Source organism: Octopus sinensis, linkage group LG2, assembly GCF_006345805.1.
Source record: "Octopus sinensis linkage group LG2, ASM634580v1, whole genome shotgun sequence".
In the NCBI taxonomy this organism is placed as follows: domain Eukaryota; kingdom Metazoa; phylum Mollusca; class Cephalopoda; order Octopoda; family Octopodidae; genus Octopus; species Octopus sinensis.
This window is the reverse complement of record NC_042998.1, coordinates 51,393,430-51,411,680: the sequence shown is the minus strand read 5'-3', so window position 1 is coordinate 51,411,680 and position 18,251 is coordinate 51,393,430. Positions and strand designations below refer to the sequence as shown.

Genomic DNA, 18,251 nt, shown 5'->3' with positions numbered 1-18,251 from the left:
TTGTATATATATATGTGTGTGTGTGTGTGTTTCTGTGTCTGTGTTTGTCACCCCAACATCGCTTGACAACCAATGCTGGTGCATTTACGTCTCCGTAACTTAGAAGTTCAGTAAAAGAGACTAATAGAATAAGTACTAGGCTTACAAAGAATAGGTCCTGGGGTCAGTTTGTTCAACTAATGGTGGTGCTTCAGCATCGCCACAGTCAAATGACTGAAACAAATAACAGAATAATATTTTCAAGGATAAATAACTTCAACAATTTTTCATGTCAATTTTTGTATTCTAATATCACAAAAATATTTGCTTTTCAAACTTCATCTTTTGTAAAGTAAACCAGTGGCGTGTAATCTCCATGGATAACTTTAACCCTTTAGCATTTAAACTGGCTGTATCTGACTTAAATATTCTATCTGTTTTTATGTTCAGACCAGCCAGATCTAGTCTCTCACACCTACCTTACAATGTTAATCTACAAACAAATAACTACATCATCAAAATCTCACAGTTATGAGATGATGCATGATTAATACAAAACAATTGAGTAACTAAGTGCTATACGTGACAGAATAATCTGAATGCTAAAGAGTTAAACACCACAGCTATTAAAAACTACTTGGAGTGAAAAAAAGAGGGAAAAAAAGATAAGAAATATAACCTCTATATGAAGTGACTCATAATTAGAAATTTGAATTCTCTTTTGGAAATGAAGACAAATGACTAAATGTTATCAAAATGATGTAATGTATAGCTGGTGTAGTCCCTGTAACAAAATTTCTTGAGAAAGCTAAGAAACAAAGAGAGACAAGGGAAAAGCACCAAGAAGGATAAAAAATAAATAAATAAATAACATAAAATCATTTAAATAGTTTAGAGTACATTTGATAAGGAAAAAAGAAAAGTAAACAAAATGGTAAAGATTGTAGAGAAAGTCAAGCTCAAAGAATTATCATCACAATAAATGAAGAATCTGCTTAATGAATATTAACAAGCTAATCAAAAAAAAAAAATCAAGATGATACCTTTATTATTAGCACTGATTTCTATTTCCTTTCTAGGTCTTCCTTTAAAGTTCATTAAACGAAAAACAAGAAAAATAAGAACTTTAAGGCATTTTGATTTTTTTTAGAGAAGAAAAAGAAAATTATGAGTCACATCTTTTCCATGGGAATATGTGACATGAATGAGGTGAAATGATTTAAATCAGGTACTTAGCCAAAGATGCTGAACACTTACATGCTATGGTGCTTCTCCAATCATCATCATCATCATCATCATTTAACGTCCGCTTTCCATGCTAGCATGGGTTGGACGGTTCAACTGGGGTCTGGGGAGCCCGAAAGCTGCACCAGTCCAGTCAGATCTGGCAGTGTTTCTACAGCTGGATGCCCTTCCTAACGCCAACCACTCCGAGAGTGTAGTGGGTGATTTTATGTGCCACCGACACAGGTGCCAGACGAGGCTGACAAACGGCCACGCTCGGATGGTGTTTTTATGTGCCACCGACACAGGTGCCAGACGAGGCTGGCAGACGGCCACGCTCGGATGGTGTTTTTTATGTGCCACCGACACAGGTGCCAGACGAGGCTGGCAGACGGCCACGCTCGGATGGTGTTTTTATGTGCCACCGACACAGGTGCCAGACGAGGCTGGCAGACGGCCACGCTCGGATGGTGTTTTTATGTGCCACCGACACAGGTGCCAGATGAGGCTGGCAAACGGCCACGATCGGATGGTGCTTGTTACGTGCCCACAGCACGGAGGCCAGTCGATGCGGTACTGGCTACGGCCACGTTCGGATGGTTTTCTTATGTGCCACGTGCCACCGGCACTGGTACCACAAAGATACAAATTCCATTGATGTTCATCTATTTTGATTTGTTTTGATTTGATTTTCACTTGCCTCAACAGGTCTTCACAAGTGTCACAAGAAGGAAGGTATGCACAGGTGGACTGACTACGTCCCAGGTAGGGGCCATGGGTTATGGCCTGACTAGTCTTGCCGGGTCTTCGGATGGTGTTTTTATGTGCCACCGACACAGGTGCTAGATGAGGCTGGCGAACGGCCACGATCGGATGGTGTTTGTCATGTGCCCACCACACTGACTACGGCACTGATGGATTTCTTGTGTGCCACAGGCACTGGTACCACAAGATACCACAAGATACAAATTCCATTGATGTTCATCTATTTTGTCTATTTTGATTTGATTTTCACTTGCCTCAACCGGTCTTCACAAGTGTCACAAGAAGGAAGGAAGGTATGCACAGGTGGACTGACTAGTCTTGCCGGGTCTTCGGAAGGTGTTTTTATGTGCCACCGACACAGGTGCCAGATGAGGCTGGCGAACGGCCATGATCGGATGGTGTTTGTTACGTGCCCACAGCACGGAGGCCGGTCGATGCGGAACTGGCTACGGCCACGTTCGGATGGTTCTCATGTGTGCCACCGGCACTGGTACCACAAAGTGTGTGCCACCGGCACTGGTACCACAAAGATACAGATTCCATTGATGTTCATCTATTTTGATTTGTTTTGATTTGATTTGATTTTCACTTGCCTCAACAGGTCTTCACAAGTGTCACAAGAAGGAAGGTATGCACAGGTGGACTGACTACGTCCCAGGTAGGGGCCATGGGTTATGGCCTGACTAGTCTTGCCGGGTCTTCGGATGGTGTTTTTATGTGCCACCGACACAGGTGCTAGATGAGGCTGGCGAACGGCCACGATCGGATGGTGTTTGTCATGTGCCCACAGAACGGAGGCCAGTCGATGCGGTACTGGCTACGGCCACAACTATATTATTTAATAAAAGAACAATTTTTGTAAAATGAAGATCATGTAATTGATATAATTAACCTTTTTGTTACTATATTTTTGTTGAAATACACTGCTCTTGTTTTAATTCATTTTGAAAATAATAAAAAAATTAGTAATATAGCTGTCATTGATAAGCTGGTATGTAGAGCATAACATGAAATTATGAAGGAAGGTTTTAATTTAGATCATTTTAATCCTTCAGCATTTGAACTGGCCATATCCATCCCAGATATTCTACCTATTTTATGTTTAGACTTGCCAGATCCAACCTCTCACACCTATCCTACAATGTAAGTCAAAAAACAAATAGCCTCGAAATCTTGAAGCTACAAGATAATATGATTAATTAAAAAACAATGTGAATAAATAAGCATTCCATTTAACAGAGTAATCTGAGTATTAAGAGGTTAAAACAGGAAGTTTGTATTATAGAACCAGTGGTAGTCTCAGGTAGATTGGTATCAAAAGGGTTCATATTTTTACAACTTGTAATGTTTTTAAGGATTGGCATCAGTCAATCACAGGTATTATTCCAAGATAATCTGATACCTACTGCCAATAGTCAGGTAAACTGAGGCAATATAGAATAGTGCGGCCTAGCTAGAAATAACAAAATATTTCAATAGAATTGAACTCAAAATCTGAAGTACATGGTTCAATGCTTTATCCGTTTGGCTCTCATATCCCTATAATATCTTAGAATATTTATTTCACTGACACCAGAAGAACAAAATCCAAATATCATCGTCATTTTAATAACCAATTGCCCGCATTACAGCTTGGATGATTCTACTCTTTAGCATATGACTGTTTATTAGGAATTTTTATCACCTTGACATGAGGACAAACATTTTTGGGTCTTGCCTTACCACATCTTCCTATGTTTGCCTTGATATTACCTCTGCTAAAAGAGGTAACATTCAAGTTCAAGATATATTTCTAAATGACATCCTGATTCACATATATACACCAGCAATATATGTGTACGGACAAAACGCCCCTCATCGAATAGACGGTGCTGAGTTGTCAAACATTTAAACCAAATTTTCTCAAAACAACTTGTCCAACCATCCCATAGGCCTCCCCTTTGAGAAACACTGATTTAACCTAAATTTGATACACCAGCAAAAGATGGATTTCGACTGATGTACTTGCGCATACAAATGCACATTCCCACAGCTTTATCAATCGCATCTCACCTGGAATCAATTTTTGTAATTTTTTCAAGACTAATACATGCCTTGATACTGTCGGTATCTACGTATCAAATTTGAGTGCAATTGGATGGAGGATGTCCAAGATCCTAGAAGACACACACACAGACAGAAAGGATTTTATATAAGAGATATGTGCTTACATATAAATATAGGCTTACCATTTGTGTGGACAAGCAACTAAATCTCCCTCAAATCACACTTCACTGTTTTAAAAAAGGTAAAACACAAGACCACTGCCACACAGTCATTCTACCTGCTAAAATTAGCAGTAAAATTTCACTCAAATGAAACACTAGCTATCTTGTAAACTTTTTACATTATCTAGTTTACTTTTAAAAAGATAGGCCGGTTCTTACTAGTTTATTATCATTATTATTATTATTATCATTATAAGTCTGGCAGGGCAGCAATCTATTTAATACTATTCTATATTTTGAGGATGAAGAATTATGCACATTATTTACAATGGATGGATAGGTGTTCTCACCTTGTTTGTTGTTATCACAACGTTTTGGCTGATGTACTTTCCACCAGAACACCTGATGAAGGCTGGAGAGTACATCAGTGGAAACATTGTGATAACAACAAACAAAGTGAGGACACCTATCTGTTTATTGTAAATAAAGCAAACTATTTATCTGTGCTTCAGTCACTTAATTTACTGCACATTTTCACCTCTACCTAACGGTATCCTACTCCACCCACAAAACTTATCAATCTGGGTTGCAATAGGCTGAACCTCAAGAATACTTAGCTAACATCCATATAAGTATTCTCTATTTCATCCTTCCTGTCTAAATAGATACCAACTAGCTGCTTTACCTGCTAGCTAGAAGTATAACATCTCACTGTTATAAAAAGGACACAATAGGCAATGTAAAACTAGATAAACTGACCTGGAGCTAAGCAACAACACATTATAAAGTAGGATATCTTAGCTTCCATACATCTTCCTTCCCTTATAGGGTATTTGTCTCTTAATCTTGCTTACCTTCTACTCAAAGTTATTAACCATAAATTGTTATGAAATATTTTTGTCATCAGAGAGAAAACTGACATTCTATAAGCATCATGATCTAGCTTATATAAGTATTTAGTAAGTACCACTCTATTGAAAAAATTTGGTTCAAGTCAAGAGTTTGGCATGGAGGTGCTGCTTCATACTGCAGTAACCTAGGGGTTGTGATTCCTTTTCTGCTTTCATCTTCAGTGGCTCTGCAAAGGTCACAGGTGCTGTCCTTTCACCTCTATCTAAGCCATGATGGAAAAAAAAGTGATTGTCTGATTATATAGTGTTAGTGGTTTTAGTCATTGAACTGAGGCAATGCTAGGACACTACCTTAGAAATAAATAAATATTACAAAGCATTCTGTCTAACTCTCTACTGAATGTGCTATCCATTGCTCTTCGCCTAGCATTGGCAATAGCACAAATTATCAGAAATGAGAAGAGTCAACCTGTTCTGGTATTTGACAAGTATTTTGTTTTAATGGCTACCAGATGAATGAGAGGCAAAGTTGATCCCTGGTTGAAGTTGAACAGAAAATAAAAGTACATAACTAAATAGCGCAAAGCATTAACTAACACACATTTGTTTCTGTCACTTACAATACTGTCTGTAAAAATGATACAAAAAAATTAACAATTTAGTACCACTGCTCGGCAACATCTCAATCTCTTTTTCAATAAGTATGTACAAATGGAAAACTCCAAACCAGCAGGTCCACAGATAGTAAATACAGAAATGGCTTCTATATATAGGAGGTTAGTGGTGAGTAGGGTAATAAACTGACTGGGACGAAATACTAGCTGCCCTTTGGTCAGGTATAGCACCTGATAGCCGCTTGGCCTTCCAAGGATTCCAAGTGAAGCTATGAGATGTAACATGGTGGATGTACAGTTCTGGCAAGAGTCATTCACTAACCAACAATGATTTTTTACATGATGCCGAGTAAAGGAGCCTCTGTGAGGTTAAAGGCCTGGATCACCGAGTTGTCAAAATATATGGCTGCTAATGTCTATAGACCTGGTGACACTAGACATATAAGCCAAAGAAAGATTTTACTGACTGACTCCAAAATATAGAGATGAGTAAGTCCAAGTAAGCTCAACCAAATGATGATTAATTTACGGTGAGGGAAAAATCACATTATTTGTGTTATAATTGTTTGCTTTACAGTATTTAATTACATTCCAACACATTCTGAGTTCAAGTCAAACTGATGTCAACATAAACATTCATCCTTCTGGGGTTGATAAAGTATGCAACAGTCAAACACTGAGGTTGATTATCTGTATGAATACATTGTGTCAAATGTAAGAAGTCATTATCATCATCATCATCATCATTTAACAATCACCGTCTATGCTGGCATGGGTTAGACAATAATTATCATTACAAATATCATTGTTAAGGTTGTGGAATCATTAAAGCATAGTGTTTTTGCCAGCTCATTACATTCTGGGTTCAAATACTGCCAAAATCAACCTAACCTCTAGTCCTATCAAGGGTCAGTAAAATAATAAAGTACCAGTCCAGTACTGTATTGATATAATAAACAAAACTCCTCCAACTAAAAATTATTGAGTTCTGTTTAAATTAGGGACAATTATTAATATTTTATCTAATGTTCAGTGCCAAGGTCAACTTTGCCTTGTATCTTTTGAAAGTGGGTAAAAATAAAGCACCAATTGCACCCCCAGGTCAGCTTTGATCAAGCAGTCATATGACACAGGTATTTGGTTGAATGACAGGGCATGATATACACAGATCTTCTGTCTGGAGCAGCAGTTCTCAAACGGGGTCCATATAAATTTTTTTGTGGGGTCCATACAACAAAATAGTAAATTGGGGATCTAATCCTTAAAGGCCCTTGAAAAAATTTTGCTTCAGATGTATGCATTGGGATGCATTGCAAGAAGCAGCTAGGTTTCTTTCTCCAACATTTTACATAGTTCAACCTCTACAAGTTTATGTGTGAAAATCAAAATAGGAATTTTGAAAGAAGTTTTTAAACATCAAATAGCTATGGGGGTCTACCAGAATAAAAATAGTAATCAAAGGGGTCCATAGATTAAAAAAAAAAATGGTCGAGAACCCCTGGTCTAGAGTATTCAAATGACATTTTAGCAGCAACAATGTCATCATTATAATCTCTGGCATGTACTTTTAACCATTTTGAGGATCTGACTACAATTTGTTGCAGGTTGAGCAACTGCATAGAGGTTTCCTCAGTAGCTCATTGTTAGAATCAGTAATCTTGTCCAGTCAAAGTAATATAGTATAATTATATGTTTTTCTTATTCTTTCAAATTTTATGCTTTTTAAATACTATTGTGGTCATCAATCTATGATGCATTAATAACTTAACTTTCAAATGGTCTAGAGGTATGAAGAATGAACATAATAGAGTACATTATTCTAGAGAAGGATGAGTGGAAAACAAGTTAAAATATCATTAAATTCAACTCAACTTTTTCATTGTTTGTACAATTTTGTACTTGTGGTGGCATTTACTCGGGTGGGTTGAGCCAGCTCTGACCAATGAGTTCACTACATCCCTCACAACCACTGACCACACCCAATGGCCAGCTGCAGTCAAGACTGTAAGAGAGTATACACTTCTGGTTTCACTGTTGAAGATCATAGGCATGGAGGCCTGATTCTGCTTCTACATCTGTCAATACCATCACCAGTCACATCTTCAGTTGTCCTCCAGCTTGTTTGCACCAGTCTAGGTGGGAAACTGGGTTGACTGCCTTGTAAATGAATTCACTTGGACACTGACAGAGAGTATAGCAAAGACACCGTAGACATTTTGTGAGAAGAACTTAGTGAGATAATAGAAAGAAAATCTCAGATATAATTAACATGTACTCTTGTATATACAATTATAGCCAATAAAAAAGAATCTTTTTAATTGTCTTTAATCAAGGGTCTATACTTAGAATATGTATGGATTTTAATTAAAGTAAAAAATACTTTATATTTAGATTGTTTTGGTGTGTGTGTCCTCACCCAACTGTAGGCACTGGCATAGCTGTGTGCTTGAGAAGATTGTGGTTCCAGATCTAGTTCCACTGCATGACACACCTTCTGCTATAGTACTCGGTCAACAAAAGCCTTGTGAGCAAATTTGGTAGTTGGTAATTGAAAAAGAAGCTTATCATATATGTATGTTAGTTTACATCTGCACATGCTCATTTGAAAGTCACATTGTTCATGCAGTTTAATCACCCACTCACTTCACACCTTTACTTGAAAAACAAAAAAAGATTGGTGTTAAGAAGGGCGTCCAGCTGTGAAACAATGCCTCAACAACATATTTATATAACTCGTGCCAGCATAGAAAAATGCATGTAAAAAAAAAAACATAGAAAAGATGTGCACGTACAATAGTTGTAGGTTAGCACCATTTTAGTGTTAATCTAGTAGACTTATGATATAACATGTTCTAGCTGTGGAACACAGGTAGAGTGTTGGACTAATTAATTTGTAGAATTAAGTTCCATCATTCTAGATTTTGAGTTTGAATTTTGCCAGGAATTATTTTGTTTGTTATACCAAAAGTCAGTTCCTGTAACTGTACTGTTATTCTACAAATGCCAAAAGTTAAAAAAAAAAAAAAAAAAAAAAAAACTTTAGAGCTCATCTGAATTAATAACTAATCACCATTTTATTTATTAATAAGTAGTGATGATAGTAAATCAGTAATTTGCTAAGAGATTTCAGAATGCAAGTTTTCTCCAAAAGCAATACAAAGGAAGAATGTGTAATTAACTTATAATTATTTCAATTAACTTATAATTACAGTTTTCATTACACATAATGAAAAAAGAAATATGTAATAAAAGAAAAACCACAGCTAATTTGCTCCTTGAACCTGTTTAAAGAAGAGGAGTAATCACTTGAATAGAACAGATTCCAGACTGCTGCTGTCGTTGGTAATGACTGCTGTTTATAGAAAGTTGATATTGTTATTTAGCTCAGCTCATCCCTGACTAAGAAGATCTTATGATGAAAGATGCTATGCTAATTCTACTGTGGTCACAAAGGATTGTGTTGAACTATTAAAAAAAATGTATTCAAATCACATAATTACAGTAATACACAATATATCACACAAATATAAGTCAAGGAGGGAGATTCTAAACAATACACTCACTCAATCTGTTAGAAATAATCATTTCATTTGAATCACATCTGACTGGAGAGGAGATAACACCTTAGCAAAAGTCTTATCCAAAACATACTAAAAGAAGATGACACTACAAATTGTTATTGAAATAAAGAAAAGAGAATCTAACAAAGCTTGCTACAGCTAAAAATGAATTTTAGAGCTGTTTAAAAATAGTCTGTGCAACAACATTAGCGAGGGGTATATCTTCAATATATGGTGCTTCTTTTCATTTCAAGACCTAAAAACACCACAACTCAAATCAATAGCTGAGACCTCTACAATGCAACCCAATAAGAATACTGCTTACTTATCTGGGACAGTAGTGTTGCTATTTACGCAAAGCCCTACTTGACCACATTTAAAGGAAGGGCTTCTGACTGATTAGCCAAGATTTACTCACCAATGCATGACAACCTCAAATCAACACCAAAATGATTACAGGAGTAGCAACAGCTTCTCTATCTCAAACAATGAGGTAAAGTTTTGCTTGCAATCAGAGGTGAAACCTTTCATCGATGAAATCCTTCAAAATTTAAAAGGGAAAAAGAAAAAATTGGTCTAAGCCTTTAGACCAATTTGTAAAATTAAAGGTTTAGTATTTTTCTCTCCACCGTCTATTTACCTTTTCTAAACTATTATAATAACTTCTCTAAACTAACTGGACAAATGACCAAAACTTTTGCTGATTTGCTGTGCTTGAGAAGATACATTAAGCTAAATGAAATCATAGTCATGGCCAGTGCGAGTGACATATAAAAGGTACCTGTGCCAATGACATGTAAAAGTCTACTGTGTTGGTGACATGTAAAAGACACCTAGTACATTCTGTGGAGTGGTTGGCATTAGGAAGGGCATCCGGCTGTAGAAACCAAGCCAAACTGTCTTACCCATGCTAGCATGGAAAACGAATGCCAAATGATAATGATGATGATCTCCTTCTCTCCGTGTCACACCATCTCTACTATATCTCATCCATTAGATCTGATAGTAAACAAGTTCTCTAATCCTTCTATTCAGGAATCCCAATCCTCTGATGTTTCCTCTCTGCTCACACCCGGACACCAGTGTACGTTGATCTGACAGAAGATCAACCACAATAATCGCACCAGTTTGGTAAGGCTTGCAAAAGTCATGGACATCCCTCATTTCCTTATGTGGCTAACAAATTAAAAGAAAAAAAAAACTATCTAAAGTGATAGTGATTTGCTAGCACAACTCACTAGTATGCTAGTGTAACAGAATATCATTTTGTTTGCGTCAGTCACTGCACTGTGGCTATCAAAGATATAGCCAATTATATCAGTGCCAGTTCTTAACTGGTGCTTATTTTATTGACCTTGGAAAGCTGTTGATTTCAGTGGGATGTGAATTTAGATTGCAGGGGGTTGCGACCAAATGTCACAAGGTATTTTGTTCAACTCTCCCACTGATTCAGCTATCTACCACCCAAAGCTGAACCTTTCTTGAATTAGGAAACTTGTAATAGGTACCCATGCCAGTGACACACAAAAAACACCCATGCCAGTGAGACATTAAAGATACCTGTGCCAGTGACATCTAAGAGGGATCCACGCTAGTGACACATTAAAAATACCCATGCTGATGACACATAAAAGACACCCAGTACACTCTGTGGAGTGGTTGGCATTAGGAAGGGCAGCCAGTCATAGAAACCAAACCAAAACAGAGTGGAGCCTGGTACAGCTCTCTGGCTTACCTGCTCCGGTCAAATCATCTAACCCATGCTAGCATGGGAAATGGACACTATAAATGATGACGATGTAGTTGAGTGTTTACAACACCAATGTGGCATGGTCAAACAGTTAAGAAGGCTTCTTCACAATCACAAGATCTCCGGTTTGACTCAGCTTGATGGCATCTTGGCCAAGTGTCATTTACTGTTATAACCTGAGATTAATCCAAGCTTTGTGAATGAAATAGAATACCCAGAAACTGTGCAGAAACCAGTCATATGGAATGTACTTGTAATTCACATATCAAGCCTTATCACATACTGTCATGATGATTCTAGCCAAGAATTACTTCAAAGATATATTTGACTGCAGAATACTCAGCCACTTACAAGCTAATTCAAAGAATAGGTTGTTCAGTTGATCGATTAACTGAATACACATTGCTGAAATCAACAGAGGTCCATTTACTTCTTTACCTTTTAAAGTATATATAGGCATACAAGTATTGTGTTAGTCAATTGCAATCTACCCCATTTAACAGAAAACCCGAAAGGTGTTATTCATTAGCATGATGATGATGAATATTAATCATAATTTCTAGAATTTTACATTTGAGTTACATTAAAATTAACACCAAAAAAGGTAACTGGAGTAGCAACAGCTTCTCTATCTCAAATTTTCTGAGAGAAAATTCCAAGTCCACAGGTAAAACTTTGCATGCATTCAAAGGTGAAACTGTTCATTGATGAAGTCCTTCAAAATTTAAAAGGAAAAAGAAATTTGTATAAGCCTTAAGACAAAAACAATGAGTTGATATAAGCAGCTTACCTATGAATTTGTTAAATTAAAGGTTAAGTCATTTTTCTCCCCTCAGATGTGCCCCACCACCATCACCACATGCCCCAGTTTCGTATGTACTTGTAATTCACTCCTGGAGCAGAAACAAGTTCTCTACTGCTGTTCTTGCAAGGTAACTTGACCTGTTAGCAATAAAAGCCAGGCCACCTGTCATTTTTGACAGAAAAAAAAAATTGGATAACGTAGTTCAGGTACACTATGCATGAGACAGGACAGTCATGGATGGAATGTATTTTAGCATAGATCTGCTCAGTCAAAACTGACTGGGTTAAATAATAACAATTAGAATTCAACTTATCGACTATGTTTGGGCTAAACAATAACAATTAACACCTAGTTCATCGACTATGTCCCACCTTCTTAATAATTTGCCCTAACAGCTAGTTAAAAGAAATCTTTATTATTCTTGGATATTTTCGTAAACACTAGTTATGTCGATTACCTGAATTGTTAGAGTGTCGCACAAGGTAATCCCGAGGTGTTTATTTAGTTACAGCTCTTGACGTCCTAAGTTTAAATCGCGCGGAAATCGACTTCGTCATTAATAAAATAAAGTGCGCGTCACCCACACAGTTTATTTCATAACAGGGTCGCTTTAATCGACTATACTGCTCCTCCCAAAATGAATGGCCTTGTGCCTGTGTTAGAAATCAATATTACTTTACTCACTGAACAAGGTAAAACAGGTTAGGAAAAAGTACGAAATTTTGGGAACATAAGACTTTTGTTTGGAATAAATAGACTGAAATGGAAGAAGTATCGCCTACATTTAGCAGCAGCGATTAAACGGAATTAGTTTGGAGCGGGGAATTCTCAAAACAATCAATTAACGACAGACATGATTTAAAGAATACGGGATTCCAAAAGAGTGATCACATGACATGAAAGAACTAGCTTCTTACTACACACCGTCGCCACCTCCATCACCACACAGTCAGTAAATGAACCACCTCTCATCCACCCTGACAGTCATCATCGACCGGCGAGAAAGAAAGAGAGATGAGGAAGGAGTAAAGGTGTGCAATATATATTAGGAGGAGAGTGAATACAATGGTAAAACTTGGGAGGTACGAAACTGGTGTTCGGAATCGATTTCAGAGGGAGCCGGTGTCATCAGTGTTTTGCCCAGGAGTAACGACACAGAAATGAAAAGCATTCTTGGCATTTAAAGATGGCAGCATAGTGTTGCATGTCTAATCGAATCGATTTGGGAGGTTGCTGTTATTGTTATAGAAAGCTAAGGTGGATGGGTGGGGGGGGGGAAATCATTCAAGACAAAATGGAAATAAATAAATACAAATAATCACAGACAATGGGAACAAGGAAATCTATATCTAAAAGCGAAAAAGAAGTATAAAAGTTTGATTATTCGTTATTGGCAAGAAATGAAAAAAAAAAAAAAAAAAGGAAGAATTACAGTGGAAAGACAAAAGGGTTATCGAAGACACCAAACATATCGAAATGAACAGTCACTAAGACAATTTACAAAGCAATTTTAAAAGTTGGCAGCATGTATAGATAAAGTCATCAATGAAAATATGATGGAAAATGAATAAAAAAACGAAAAGGTGAAAGAAGGAAAGAAAGAAGAAAGGAATCAATTAAAACAGGAGACGAAAGTGAAAGAAGGAAGAAAAAAAAGGAGGAGACAAGAAATTCCGATCACTTTTCGAGACAGTGATTTAAAAACGCATGCAACTGGCGAAGGCGTCTTCTCACCTACTCGATATCTCCGATTTTCTCTAAACACATGATTAATCGCATTTAGAAATCTGTATAAACGATCGATTTGTGGATACGAGATATCCACAAATAAATAATTATATTTAAACAATAGAATTATAAAAAAAAATTAAACCCGTTATTTCGTGTGTTTTTAGAAATAAAAATCATATTTATTAATGTAAAAGGCGTACACACAGACACATGCACACAACCCGTAGACAGGTCGGTACTGTCTGATAATGTTAACAAATATTTATATATCTATAGGAGTGTACACTATTTCAATTGAATTTTGTATATTTAATCGGGGCGTTTGGATCTAACCTATAAAACTGGTTTTAAAAGTTGGTATATATATATATATATATATATATATATATATGGGTGCGTGTGTGTGTGTGTGTTAGAACTTTGATCTAAGAAACTAGCAGAAAAGAAAGTATTTTGAATTCCTCAATATGTGTGGTGTCGATAAACAACAAATATTAGATACATGACTGTACTCTTGTTCCGGGTTTCACATTCCAGGTGAGAAAAAATAATAATGAAAATAAAACAACGCCATCATCAGAATGAGAGGAAAAATAATTATGCCTGAAAAGATATGCAACAACTTTTTAAAATCATTATAAAGAGATCTGTTCTTAACTAACACGTCCATGTGAATAGGAAATTATATATAACTAAATAGTAGCTACAGTTATGCCGCCAAAGTACCTTGCACAGTTTTTAAACATGCCTTGCGAAATCTAAATATCAAACCATGTTACGAATACATACATATATACATACATACACTCGAAACTATTTAATTACAATAATTAATATGACAAACATCTATAATTTAATAATTATTTTTGTTTTTGCATCGCTCGCTATTGAACGTGCAATACAAACGTCATATATTAAACCGAGTTTACGATTTTAACACAATTTCCTCGTGTTCGGTAGGCGCAAATTCTTTCTAAAATTCCGGTAAAAAAATCCATCCAAGGAAAAGAGAGAAAACGTGATAAACATAAATAAAAAGTCAACGTAGATAATTATATAATAGAAACATAAAAATAAAAAAAAAAACATAACTCACTTTTCAGGAAGCAATTTGACAATGAGGCAGTTGACAGTGGTGGTAATGAGAGAATGTATTATATGCAGACGACAAATCAACAGAGCCATGATGGCACCCACCACGCCAGTAAGGGCCCTTTTGCCCACTGCACTTCGCGTTACCTTCACCACATGTCCAAACGGTATGGATAGTAACAGTAACGTTACGTAGACGATATCATCTAAGGGCATACTCATTTCCAGGCCGTTACTACAGACGCTTCAAAGCATTAGGAATTGTTGTTTTTATCTGATATTCCTCGCAAGCTATCCTCCGAAAAATCACGGTCCCCCCATGCATACCCTTGGTAGTCAATATACTAACTTGTGTCGTTCTACTGCTTTGCTCTTTGTTACACACTTTTCCGTTAGGTGGCGCTCTCGCATATCTCGCTTCACTTCCGGTAAGCGGTAAGGTAAACCACGTTGCGATAGTTTATGTTGATATTTAGATTAAGCTTATTATAAATCTATTATATAATATAATATATATATATATATATTTAATTCCACCTAGCTTAAATCTGAAAACGATAATTTTATCCGAAGTACATTTATTACATATTATTGATTGACTAAACAAATATAAATACAAACATGCCTTACAAGTTGTTATTTAACTCCAGGTCAACTCAGTTCGAGCAGACCTATGATCAAATGTATTCCAGAAATGGCTATCTCATCTTTTTATGGGTATGTAAAACTATATTATCTAATGCATCATACCCTTGTATATGACTGTTGGGTGTGATTTGAAGGATACTTGCTCTTTGTAGCATGTTGAGCGACGGTGTAGCGATACATCCCAGGTTTCTCCTGAACAAGCAGATCGATGATCGAAGATATACCTGTCATGGTAATCACGTCTGTTTCTTGACCACAGTGTACCTAGGACCACGTGATTCCGTATGATCTTCAGTCCCAAATTAGTACAGTGTAATTTAAGGAAGATTTGGCTGCTATTTCTAGCAGGTCTAACGACCACGCAGACGCTCCATCATTTTTGTGTATCTCCCAGGTCATCCTTGACTGATCAGTCCTACGTACGCATGTAGTGATTAACTTTATGGGCGATCTTTCGGTATAGGTACCGTAAATACCGGAAGTGGCTTTGTTTATATTTCTGAACATAACAGAAACCCTTTTCTCCCACCCCTAACCTTAACCCACCCACCCCATATATATAAAAAAAACACTTTCTTGAAATGTATCCGGTACCTATACCGAAGTTACGCCACTTTATAGAATAGTGTGGGACCGTATGGGCATATTGCATCCTCTATTGTCCAGTCTATTTCCACCTGTAGATTCTAGTGGTAGTGACAGCTGAGGATCGCTAGGTGGATTTGTTTATACAGAATCAGTAGCTGTTCTTTTGCACTTGCTGTTGGTCACTGAACAGTGAGGATGCAACTTCTGTGTTCCTCATGCTTGTCCTGGATGAGACACTGTATTTAGAATCCCAGGAGCATAAAGAAAATGTGAGCAGTGCAAGTCTAGAGCCAACTCCTTGCGTTCTTTCCTAGCAGACCACCAGTGCCCGACCGTGGCAGCATCTTCCGAGCACGCAAGGGCCTGATCGGCCACACCCTGATGTACTGTAACCTATCTTCTCCCATGCGATGTCCTAATCATTGGCTTCGACAGACGAACATTATTATCATTATTATTATTATCCGACCTTTGCCATTCATCCTTTCGGAGTTGATAAAGTACCAGTGAAACACTGGGGTCGATGTAATCGACTAGTCTCCTCGTCTCAAATTTCAGGCCTTGTGCCTTCAGTAGAAAGGATTATTATTATTATTATTATTATTACTATTAGTAGTAGTAGTAGTACACTGGGATGTTGTAAATGTGTATGAGTGAAGGTGATAATTTTTTTTATATATTGACAAAGGGACTAGGGATTGAAGCACCAGACTGTACATTATATAACCTAGTGGTAGAGCCAATCAGAGAGAGAGTATCAGCTTTGGTATTTACCAGGAAATCCATCACTAAAAAAAAATAAAATCACTATTCTGTATTAAAGATTTGTGTTTTTTAATAGTGATAAGTTCAAAAAACACAATTCTAGATGATAAAGGGATGATATAGTTGTATGTGTATGTAGCAGTGAATTGCCTAACACATCAATAAAAACAGCCTTCCTCGTCCAGTGAGTTTGCTGTTACATGATGATGTTATTCTATTTTAATGTATATTACCAGGGTGTCCGGCTTGACTAACCATGCAAGTACCAGTTTTTGATTACATGTATTGGTGACCTGTGGGTATCTGTGTACAACATGTTATGATGCATCGTGCACAGTTTTATTGTCTCGATAGTTTATTGTAGTTTTTGTTGAGATACTGGAGTAGAGCAAGTATAGTCCATGGATTTTGTGTACAGAGTGATTAGGCTAAATTTGATGACTATTCATGTCTCCTGTTTTCAGGAATAGCTTGATGTGTTGGTGACCAGTCAACTGTGCAAGAGAGCATAAAAACTAAAGTTGCTGATATAGAGGAATGGAAGCCCTCTGAATATTGGAAGAGAATAACCTGTATCATGATGATTTGCCCTAGGTATCAAAATACTGACATCATGACTGCTGCTTAATGCTTGGTGAACTCTGAAAAGACTAAAAGACAGCTGCAATCAACATCATCATCATTTAATGCCTGTTGTCCATACTGGCATGGGTTGGATGGTTTGACCAGGGCTGGTAAGCTAGAAGACTGCGCCAGACTCCAGTCTGATTCAGCATAGTTTTCTACAGCTGGATGCCCTTCCTAACACCAACCATTCTGAGTGTGTAATGGGTGCTTTTACATGCCACTGGCACGGGTGACAGCAGTATCTGCCACAATTGCAATTTTGCTCAGCTTGATGGGTTTTCTTCTCAAGCACAACATAATGCCAAGGGTCTCAGTCATTGCTTCCATGAGGCCCAACACTCGAAAGGAACTCAACCACTTCACCTCTGTGAGACCCAATGCTTGAAAGGAACTTAGCTACATTGCCTCCGTGAGGCCCAACACTCGAAGGGTGCTCTTTACATGCCACTGGCACGGATGCTAGTTACGTGACACCAGCAGCAGCCATGACTACAATTTCACTTGGCTTGATGGGTCTTCTCAAGCACAGTATATCACCAAATTTTCTGTCACTAGTTATTACCTCTGTGAGGCTCAAAGTTCGAAGGTCATGCTTCACCACTTTGTCCCATATCTTCCTGGGTCTAACTCTACCACAGGTTCCCTCCACAGTAAGAGAGCAGCACTTTTTTACACAGCTCTCCCTGTCCATATACACCACATGACCACACCAGCACATTCGTTCCTCTTGCACACCACATCTGATGCCTCATGCCTAACTTTTCTCTCAAGATGCTTACACTCTGTCAAACATGCACACTGACATTACACATCCAGTGAAGCATACTGGCTTCATTTCTTTCAAGCCTACACATGTCCTTGGCTATCATAGAGACTACAAATCTGTGACCAGCAAGAAGGAACACATCAGGCATTCGTACTATGTCTGCATGCCAGAATTCATTCAACAACTGCAGGACAAGGTGATGGAAGAATCGAGCCAGGGAACTGAGGCTTTGGTGAGAGAGATGGATGTTGGAGTTGCTACCATGTAGCTGGCCCTGAA

The 18,251-nt window shown here is 37.5% G+C and overlaps 1 protein-coding gene across 1 annotated transcript in view; it reads right to left on the bottom strand.

The window, feature by feature from the left end:
• The window catches only part of LOC115232555 (lysophospholipid acyltransferase 7), a 114,431-nt gene extending 99,471 nt beyond the window's left edge, over positions 1 to 14,960 (bottom strand). Inside the window, exon 1 of the mRNA XM_029802507.2 lies at positions 14,583 to 14,960. Coding sequence (XP_029658367.1) covers positions 14,583 to 14,800 — 218 coding nt within the window. The 5' untranslated portion in view covers positions 14,801 to 14,960. The remainder of the gene's footprint in view (positions 1 to 14,582) is intronic.
• Positions 14,961 to 18,251: the final 3,291 nt, after the last annotated feature.